This window comes from Trichosurus vulpecula, chromosome 2, assembly GCF_011100635.1.
Source record: "Trichosurus vulpecula isolate mTriVul1 chromosome 2, mTriVul1.pri, whole genome shotgun sequence".
In the NCBI taxonomy this organism is placed as follows: domain Eukaryota; kingdom Metazoa; phylum Chordata; class Mammalia; order Diprotodontia; family Phalangeridae; genus Trichosurus; species Trichosurus vulpecula.
The window spans coordinates 157,630,439-157,641,539 of record NC_050574.1 but is presented as its reverse complement, the minus strand read 5'-3'; the positions used below and the strand labels follow the sequence as shown (position 1 = coordinate 157,641,539).

The window sequence follows — 11,101 nt, the reverse complement described above, 5'->3', positions numbered from 1 at the left end:
GTAAAGGAGAAAGATGGATACTACTGGAAGTGAGGTCTCTAGTCTGTATTACAGATCTGCCCAGCCCCGCTAAGTCACAAAATGGATAAGGAGGCCTGAAACTGCAGTACCAAACGGCTTCTCTCCATCCTGTTGCTAGATGCCAAGATGTATTACCTTAATCTCAAGCCCACCCTCCCATAGGTTTGAAATTAACACACACAGATGAGGGAATCTACCAATGTGGTCCCAGTTTGAATACCTACAAAGAAGCCAATGGAACATTAAGAACATAGCCTTGTGTATGGTTTAAGTGTATCTAGTAGTCTTCCATTCGACTGTCCAAAATTTTCATAAAACTGGCATTTAAAACAAAACACAACCCCCAAACTCACAAAACCATTCTTTGCTCATTCACATGACCATACATCCCAAAAGGCTGGGATAAAAACTGCAAGCCAATCTCCCCACAGCCTTTTCCTTTACAACCATCCCATCACAGTACTTTTTCTCGAACTATAAAGTTCTTTTGAAAACGGAGAGAGTTGTGCAGAGATCAGTCAGACAAGCTTTCTGCGAAGGCTGGCCTGGTCTTCTGTGTCTGCTCCAATCGGTTCAGGATGAATTGGCTTGTGTCAATAAAATGCTCCATGCAGTTCATGAAACAGGTTTCGGCTTGATTGTCCAATTTGGGCCCAGGCTTGTCCATGCACTTTTCCCAGCATAGTTCAATCATTTGGTGCACCAACTGCTGAAATCGCTGCTTCTGAGTTTCCACCTCGATGAAATGCTGCAGTTGTGGGTCCACGGAGCCCAGCCCTGGAACAGACGAAGAGGAATCCATGTTGCCCTGGCCCCGCGCACAACCACGAGCCTGCCAGCCACAAGAACCCACCCTTGTGTCATTTTCTGCCTCTCCCCCTTTCAATCTGGGCCATCACTGTCACCAGGTAATCTTTTTCTACCTCTTTAATTGAGTCACTATCTTACTCACTACAGCTGTTCTTCTAAAACTTTCTGTCCTTCCTCAAATCTCCCATGGACCCCCCTCCCCAACCTCACAGCCAAGAACTTCACCTCGCATTTCACTGAAAAAAAAATGAGACCATTTGCTGAGTTCCTTCTCTATGCCTCATCTTACCTAACTCATATGCCTTCCTCCACTATCTCCTCCTTCACCTATGTCTCATATGAAGAGGTAGCTCTTCTCCTTGCCAAGGCAAATCCATCTACACATACAAGTGGTCCTGTTCCACCCCATCTTCTTTAGCAGCTCATCCCTTCTATCATCCCCACTCCTTCATGAATATTCCATCTCTCTTTGTCTAGAGACTTCTTTACTTTCTGCAAATATGTACCCATGTCTCTCCCACTCTCAAAGCCCCCCCGCCCCAATTTGATCCATTCTTCCTCATTAGCAATCATCCCATGTCTCTCCATCCTTTCCTGGCTAAAGTCCTTGAGAAAGCATCTACAATCTGTGCCTCCAATTCTTTAGCTCTCTGTGATCTGGCTTCCGACCTCATCATGGAACTGAAACTGCTCTCTCCAAAGTTACCTGTGATCTTTTCATTGACAAATTTAGTGGCCACTTTTCAGTTCTTATCTTTTTTGATCTCTCTAAAGCCTCTGATACTGTCAATCACCCTCTTCTCCTTGATGTTCTAAGTTCTTTCGATGTTTTTGGGATGCTGCTCTCTCCTGGCTCTCCTCCTACCTATCTATCTGTCTTCTTCTCTGTCTCCTTTTCTGGGATCTTTATCTAGTTCATAGGGTGATCCCAAAGCTCTGTGCATGGGCCTCTTCTCTTCTTCCTCTATAATATTTTACTTGTTGATCTTATCAGATCTCATGGATTAAACTATCATATTTTTGCAGATGTTCCTCAGATCTACTTATATATCCCTAACTTCTCTCATAACCTCTGGTCTCACATCTCTAATTGCCTATTAGACATCTCAAACTGATTGTCTCATGGATACATTCTACTCAACTGGTTCAAAATTGAAATTATTATCTTTTTCCCTAATCTCTTCCTTCTTCCTAACTCCTTATTACTCTCAAGAACACCACACTCTCCCCATCACCAAACTCACACATCCTTGCCTCCTCACTCTGTTTCACCCTCTATATACAATATCCTGTTAAGTTCTGCCAATTCTACCTTCCCAACATCTCTTGCCTCTTGCTCTCATCTGGCAGTGCCACCATGCTCTTTCAGGCCTTTACTATTAAAATAGACTTCTGGTTGGTCTCTCTGCCTTGAGTTTCTCTCCACTCCAGTCAATCCTCCATTCAGCTGTTGATCTTCCTAAAGCACAGATCCATGTCACCCTCCTATCAGCAAATTCCAATGGCTCCCTGTCACCTCTTCGATCAAATTTAAAATCCTCTATATGATATTCAAACCACTTCATAATCTAGTCCCCTCCCACTTTCCCAATCTTCTCACATCTTACTCCCTTTCACATAATCTTCCATCCAGGGATATTGGCATTCTTGTTGTTCCTTGTATAAGACATTCCTTCTTCTGACTAAGTATTTTCACTGGCTCTCCCCCATGCCTGGATTTCTCTTCCTCCTCATCTCTGCCTTCTGGTTTCCATGGCTTCCTTCTGGTCCCATCTCAAATTTCACATTCTACAAGAAACCCTTCCTAATCCCTCTTAATACCTTCATGCCTTCCCTTTGTTGGTTATCTCTAGTTTATTCTTCCATGGTTATTTACATGTTGTCTACCCCATTAAATTGTGAGCTCCCTGAGAGCGGGGATTGTGTTTTGTTTTGTTTTGTTTTTGCCTTTCTTCATATCTCCAGCGCTTAGTACAATACCCAGCACATAGTAGTGCTTAAATACTTGTTGACTTATCTACCGGCTCCTTTTCTATTTGTTTATAATCATACTCAGAGTTTCTCATAAACTGTCTTTCTTAAACAACTTTTCATAAGACATACAAACAAAAAAACAAAAACAAAACTATTTTCCTGACCCTATTACCATCTTGCTTTATCATCCTACATCCAGCAGTTTGTTGTACCCAGCTCCTATTAGTTCATAAGAACAAATTGTAAGATTTTCAGTATAAGCATCTACACCTTGGAAATTGACAACTGCTACGATAAGAGCTTGATTTATTGTTTTGTTGACTGTCTGTATTTAAGAAAGTGATGGAGAATTTCTTAATAATACAGATTAAACTTAAAAGTGTATTTTGTGTATTTTTGGAAAACTGGTTGTTAAACATTTACTAGCACACCTCTGCTTATATTTCTCTTCCATTTATAGTCAAATTCCTAGACAAAGCTTTCTACATGCCTTATTCATTTTCCACTTACTTCTCAACCCCTTGCAATCTTGTTTCTAACCCAATCATTTGACTAAAACTTTTTTCAAGGTTATGAGTGGTCTCACTTGTTAAACCTTTAGCCTTCTCTTACTTCTCATGTTTCTGACATTTTTGGCAGCTTCTAAATACAATGACCAAAACCCCCTCCTGAATATTCTTTACCACCTGCATTTTCATGATACTACTCTCTTCTCTTTCTTCTCCTACCTGTCTAGCTAACTCTTTACAGTATCCTTTGCTAGATCATGATCTTTTTGTTCTTCAGGTGTAGATATCCGCCATCATTCTGTCCTATATGTCCTCCTCTTCTCTCTATATATATTGTTTCCTTGGTGATCACATCAGATCATGAGTTCAAAGGCAAATAAATTACAAATCTATAGAGAGTATTCCAACCTTAAGTAATAAATCTACTAAAGCTCAAAACTACAGTAAGATTTTTGAGACAACTTGTCCATCTCCCTAATTTCTGTCTCTTAAGCCCTGGTCTCTCATCAACAACTGCCTAATAGATATTTCTACCTGTATATGATATCAACAATTCCAAATCAATGTGTCCAAAATGTATTTCATTATCTTCTCCCAAACCCATTTTTCACACCCCCACTTCCCTATTCCTATTGAAGAAGGCATGACCATTTTTACTAGTAACCCAGGTTCATAAGTTTGAAATCATTTTCAATCTTCACTTTCCTCTCCAGTTCTTCTAACTCTTCACCCCCATATCCAATCAGTTGCCTAATCTAACCAAAATAATCTCTACATCATCTTTCAGATCTTTCCCCTTTCTTCCATTAGCACAACCACTTCTGTGGTTCACTTCCCTATCCCTTCTCATAGGCTATTAGAAAAGTTACCTAACTAGATTCCAGGCTTCTAGGCTTTCCTCTCTCCAATTCATCCTCCATTCTTCAGTAATCTGATTGATCTATGATATTGTCAATATGACCATTACCTTCACTGACATACACTGAAATCAACCCTCCAGGAAGCTGCCAAATTTTTTTCTTGAAATAGAAGTCTGACCATGTCTGTTCCTTGCTCAAGGACATTTAATGTCTCCCTATTGCCTCTAGGAGATTTTATGTGTATAGAAACTTGACATTATGAATCGAGAGCGTAAAGATCCAGGAAATGCTGCTATTGAGATCAACTCAGGAACATAGATATTTGATCTTGGCTCCTAGAACTTTAGAGCTCACAGATCACCTAATCAATTGAACATGCATTTTTAAGCACTTCCAATATGCTTAGCCACCATTGTGGTTAGGAAGACCTTGTTTCCATACTGATTATATGACCTTGGGTGGGTTACGTCTTAGTGCATTAAGCAATTCTTTAAGACCTGATGTTGCAGAGCAGGTGCCTTCTGTATTGGTAGAGAGACTTTTTCTTATTGGAAGTTCCCTACATTTATGAAATCACAGACCTAGTCTAAAAACTAGACGTAAATATGTGTGTTTTAAAAATTAACTGAAACTCTGAGAAGTTAAATAGCTTGTCCTAGGTCCCACTGCTAGGTTGTCACTCAGTCCTCAGCTCTTTCTGAGATTTTGATGCACAGGAGACCTATGACAGAAAGAGAGAGTCCTTGGTCCATTCACAAGACATTCCTCTAACATTATTTTACATTGGCAGTATAAGCTATAGCAATAAAGTTCAATGAAGGATAGCTGAGTTCCTGGGAATATAAAAATGTTTCTGCATGCATTTAAACAGAAAATGGTACCTATTGGATTGAAAAGTACTTTCTGTTCAATAATTCATTCTATCATGGGATAACTAATCCCACTCCTGTAGTAGCTGAAATGAAAAAGCATGATGAAGTTGTGACAATGAATCCCTGGGGTTCACAGCTAAAGGTTACCTAAGTAACTTTTGCATACCATTTCTCAGGGATGGGCTTTGTCCTGAGGCTTTCCTATTCTATTCTTTTATCAAATGCCTCCTCTGAATCTGTTCAAACCTTATTAAGTTGTCATGTTGTCAAAGGAGAATGATCTCCACTTTTGAATTAACAATATGTTGACTTGGAGAAACATGACTTTCTCTTATGAGGTGTTATTGCCAATATCTTCAGTGAAGTGAGTCATGCTATTTTGGAACATGTCCCAAACAATAGGGATTCTAATTAATCATTGTGATATACAGCTTGAAACTGAATATTAATGTTAAATACAGACTTAGGAAGACTTGTATTTGATTTGCAGTCCCAACCACCTCATGCAGAACAATGCAGCATTCTGTGGTAGTGCCCAATTCTCATCCTATTATTAAAATGTCTTTTGGAGTATTAAAATTCAATTCAACAAACATATATTAAGCACCTTGTTTGTGGAGAATATTGTATTCATTGCTGTGGAGGACACAAATTTTGTCTAAAACCAAGTCTCTGTTGTCACAGTCTAGTAGGGAGACATAAGAAATATACAAATAACTAGAGTATACATGATAAATATATGAGAAAAGAATTGAGAGCTATGAGAAGTCAAAGAGTTAAAGTTGGATGTTAATAGACAAATGGGAATTTAACAGACAAGGGTGAGAGGAATGCAGGAGGCTATTACAGGCATAGTAAACATTGTAGGCAAAAGAGTATGGAGGTGACAAACCAGGTGGCATATATGAGGGAAAGCATGTAGTTCAGTTATAGTAGAGTATAGACTAAGTGGAAGTGAATAATAGAAGATAAAATCATAAATATAGGATGACATCTATGCATACAGAGGAAGGGAGAAAAATATACATATATACAGATATATGCATATATATGTAGTGTATATATATAAATATAGATAGTATGCATAGATACATTCATATATATATGTATATATATGTACACACACACATATATATTTAGGTGGAAGACAGTGTTGTTAGAAAGCCAACCATGACTGCAAGAAAACCTAGTTCAAGTCTACCCTCTAATACATACTATTCATGTGACCCTGTGCAAATCACTTAACCTCCCAGTTCCCCAAGCAAATCTATACGACTATAAATGACAGACAAATTGTGTATCTGCAAAAGTGAAGAGTCTCCATATCAAGGAAGTCCCCACATCAGAGGTCCAGATAAGATATGCACACACATACAATGTATACATGCCAGCACACATGTGCATACATATATGTATGTGTATATGTATGTATACGTATATGTGTGTTTAATTTTGGATATATTGAATTTGGTGTACTGGTACAACATCCAGGTAGAGGTGTTTAGCAGGTAGTTGATATTATTGGATTGGAGTTTCAGACAAGGGTATAGTATAGGGCTGGAAAAATGGACTTGGGAATTGTCTTCATAGAAGTGAAAATTGAGCCCATGGGAAAAGATGAGATCACCATGGGAGACAGAATTGAGAGAAGAGAGAAGAGGGCCTGATGGAGAACCTTGGAGGAACATCCACAGTTAGAGGATGGGAAGAAGATGATCTAGCAAAGGAGACTGAAAAGTAGTCAGACAGGCAGGAGAAGAATTAGGAGAAGGCAGGAAGAAAATAGTGGGCTCCTCTTTGCTTGATGTGTTCATAGAAAGGCTGGATGACTGCCTAGGAAAACTGCGGAGGTAATTCTTGGTCAGTGGCAGGTTGGACTGGCCTTTGGGCTTCCTTCCAACAATGACACTATGTTTTTGTGCTATTCACTGTCATGGAAACAAAGCAATTGAGGATCTAGGAAGAAACAGTGGTAATGATTTCAAAAATTCAATTTTGAATTTAAAAAATTGCCAAAAGTTCAAAGAGAATGAGAATTGAGAAAAGACACTAAGTTTTGCAATTGGCGTCATTGCTGATCTCTGAGAGACCAACTTCAGCAGAGTGGTCGGGTCCAGGTCAGAGGCTAAGTGAGAAGGGTTGATGGAGTAAGTGAATGTCGAAGATGTAGAGGTAGCATAGAAATTCAGCAATAAAATGGAGACATATTACAGTAACTTGAGAGGATTTAAGGGTTAAGAGAAGTTTTGTTTTGTCTTAAGGATTAGATACCTAAGTATATTTGTAGGCATTAGAGAAATCAGACTGAAGATGGGTTGGAGCAAGTGACAAAAGGAGGCGAGGGAGGGGAAGATGGAATCCAGGGAATAAGCAGAGGGGAACCCTGATGAGAAGAAAATTAATCAATTCCTTTGAGACTGAAACCAACAGAGAAAGAGGAGAATTGGATGAGGGAAAATGATGAAAGTAATGATAGCCTCCACTTCCTTAGTGAAATAAGAGGCAAAGGCATCTGCCAACAGAAAGGTTTTTTCAAAATGGAGGGCATAATATAAAATCAATAAGAGATTAACACAACAATGTCTGCATGGCATTGAGGGCTGAGTTGAAGTAAAGGAAGTTGACTTTTATCCAGTAGGATGTGATGATATTTGATCAAAAGAGTAAAATGCCCAGCTCTATGCAATAGAAAGATTAGTCTAGCATTGGTGCATGGGATGGATTGGAGAGCAATAAGCAGACAAGCAAAGAATTCTATTAGGAAACTGCTGTAATAGTACAGGAAGATGGAAAGGAAGGCCCGTACTAGGGTGATAGCAGTGAGAATAGATTGGAGAGGATTAATCTAAGAGAGATATTATGGAAATATAATCAATAGGACTTGGTAACTGGTTGAATATGAGTAATGGGAGGCAAGGAATAGAGAAGAGAATGTAACACCAAAGTTTTGAACATAGGAGCCTGTGGAAATGGTAGTGACACTGACAAGACTACCAAAATTAGAACGAAGCTCGATCAGTTTTGGGGGGAGAGATAATAATCTTGTTCTTAGATATGTTGAATTTGATGTGCCAGCAGGATATTTATGTGAAGCTATCCCCTAGGTTTGGGGGTATAAGTCTGGAGCTCAGGAGAGATGTCAAAGGTACAAATACATATTTGGAAACCATCTGCATAAAGGTTATCACTGAAGCCATGGAAGCACATTAGATTACTTGGAAGGGTACACAATACTTTGCATATAGTAAATATTTAGTAAATACTTTTTTATTCATTGAGTTAAGAAGAAGAAGAAGAAGATGATGATGAAGAAGAAGACGAAGAAGAAGAAGAAGAAGAAGAAGAAGAAGAAGAAGAAGAAGAAGAAGAAGAAGAAGAAGAAGAAGAAGAAGAAGAAGAGGAGGAGGAGGAGAGGAGGAGGAGGAGGAGGAGGAGGAGGAGGAGGAGGAGGAGGAGGAGGGGGAGGAGGAGGAGGGGGAGGAGGAGGAGGAGGAGGAGGAGGAGGAGAAACAAAGAAACAAAGAAAGAAAGAAGGCCAAGAATAGAACATTGAGGATCACCCACCTTAAGGGGTCCTAAGAGGTATAGAGATAGGAAAATAAGAGAGAGAGAATGGGAAAAGAGAATTGTAAAAGTTCAAGATCAAGCAGTAGCTGTGAAGATTTTTTTACTTCCCCTACTTCCTGACCCTTCCCCAACTCAAAGCTCAAACCACAGTGCTTAATCCTTGAAAAACTGGACAGTGAGCAAATGGAACACTGAAGCCTGAGAAGCAGCAAGATAGGATGACAGGTGAAGCTCAAAGTTTCTCAGCAAGAAGAAGAAAGAAAGAGGGGCAAAAAGTCCTGATTATTGGATTCTGCTTGAGACTATAACTAGGGGTAGTTTTGATTTACGCTGTAACTTGGGAAGAAATATAATAACCACCAATCAATGGTGGCTAGCTGAGTCATATTTAAAGAAAAGACAGGAGACCTGCCTATAGTTTCACTCTGGATCCCCCAGCAACTGAGTCCTCAGTTGAGCAAACAAACATAGCAGTTTGGCATAGCATTTAGCTACAAGAATTACCTGTGATAACTGTTGACAGACACATAGAGGAAGGCAAGAGGAGTTTTTTTCAGTGACCTTCTGCTAGGGACAATAGCTACAGATGCAGAAAATTGGGGGATGGTTTCCAGTAATTTAGAAAGGAAAGTATGATTAATAAAAAGCCAGCATGATTTTATCACCTAACTCATATCCTTTGTTGACAGGATTACTGGACTGGGAGAGCAAGGGAACTATTTTAGAGATAGTATATTTGGATCTCAGGAAAGCATTTAACAGTCTTTCCTGTTATGCTTCTGACAGGATGGATAAATGTTAGTAATTATGTGGGTTTGGAAACAGTTGAATGTCACAAATGAATAGTTTTAACTAGATTAATGTCAACTTGTATGGAAGGAAAGTTTCTAGTGGAGGGCCCTAAGTATCTGTAGTTGACCTTGTGCTGTTGACTATTTCTACAAATTATTATTTTGATATGGATGATATGCTTATCAAATTTACAGATGACACAAGGCTCAGAATAACCAATACGTTAGAAGATGTCAAAATCTACAAAGATATTAACAGTCTAGATCAAATTAGCTAAATCTAGCAAGATGCAATTTAATAGGGATAAAAGTGAAGTCCTAACCTTGGGTTCAAGTAACCAATTGTGTAAGAACAGAATAGATGAGCTGTGACTACACGATGATCTATATGAAAATGACCTGGGAACTCAGAGCCCCATGACAGCCAAAATGAGAACTTGAGCTGCATTAAGAGAGGTACAGTGTTCAGAACATGTATAGTGATGGTCCTACCATCTCCTATCCTGCTCAGATCACATGTAGAGTAATACATTTAATTCTGAGACATTTTAAAGCTGAGACGCAGCTGACAGAGCATGACTAAAAGAATGAAGGACAGCAGACTACACTATGAGAAGTGAGAAAGAAGTAAAAAGAAGACTTTAAGACATATGCTAACTTTCTTCAAGTAGGTGAAAGACGGATTAATTAGACTTGTCCTACTTGGCCCTGGAAAACAGAGCTAGGAAAGATATGTGGAAACTGCAAAAAAGAAGGCAAATTCAGGCTTAATCTAAGGAAGTACTTCTTAATAATTAAGAGAAAGGAAGGAGACCTGTGATTTCATTGCTATAGGGAGCTGTCAGATGAGGAAACTTCCTCTACTAATACTGGTTAGCCCTTTCTCTGCAAATTAATGTCTTAGTGAATTGTCTCAAGCACTGAGAGGTTAAGTAGCTTGCCCAAGGTCACATAAACAATATGCATGAGAGGTAGGACTGGAATTCAGGTCTTCCTGGCTTTGAAAATAGCTCTTGACCCCTTAAGTTGCTGCTGCTGTTGTTCAGTGATCCCATTTTTGAGATTTTCTTGGCAAAGACACTGGAGTGGTTTGCCATTTCCTCCTCCAGCTCATTTTACAGATGGCCCACTGCACCACTCTCCTAATCATTAGAATTACCCATAAGCTGCCTAGAGATCTAGATTTCCCCTTTTGTAGCACTCTTCAAGCAGATCCTGGGGAACACCTTGTCAAGAATATTGAAGAGCAAGTCTCTTATTCAGGGGAGTGTTGGACTGGATGGTGATGACATTGTTTTATATGCTTATCTTGTGTCATCCCTGTTATATTGTTACGTAAAGTTCTGTTGACACCAGTTATCCCAGAATTCCCATTGCCCTATGTAATGGATAAGAAAGATCTTGGGGCCAAATGGAGCGGCAATGTAGATTTGAAGATCTTTCCCACCCATTGATAGGTCATGTGACCTGCTTGTGTCACAGGAAGCCTAAGTCACATGCGGTGGGAGGAGCTTCCTGACAGGAAAAGGAAGTTATGTCACAGGAAGTGCTGAGACAGAGAGACAGAGAGACAGACAGAGAGAGAGAGAGAGAGAGAGAGAGAGGAGAGAGAGGAGAGAGAGCGTTGTTATGGCTGTTAACGACCGTTGTGACTGTTAGAGCTGAGGTAATGAAAGTCGATCTCTGACAGCTGAACA

At 39.5% G+C, this 11,101-nt stretch overlaps 1 protein-coding gene across 1 annotated transcript; it reads right to left on the bottom strand.

Moving 5' to 3' along the window:
- Positions 1 to 324: 324 nt before the first annotated feature.
- Positions 325 to 823, bottom strand: LOC118840270 (mitochondrial import inner membrane translocase subunit Tim8 A-like). The gene has a single exon (XM_036747754.1). It carries the CDS (start codon positions 821 to 823, stop codon positions 536 to 538), a length of 288 nt encoding a protein of 95 aa, XP_036603649.1. The 3' UTR covers positions 325 to 535.
- Positions 824 to 11,101: the final 10,278 nt, after the last annotated feature.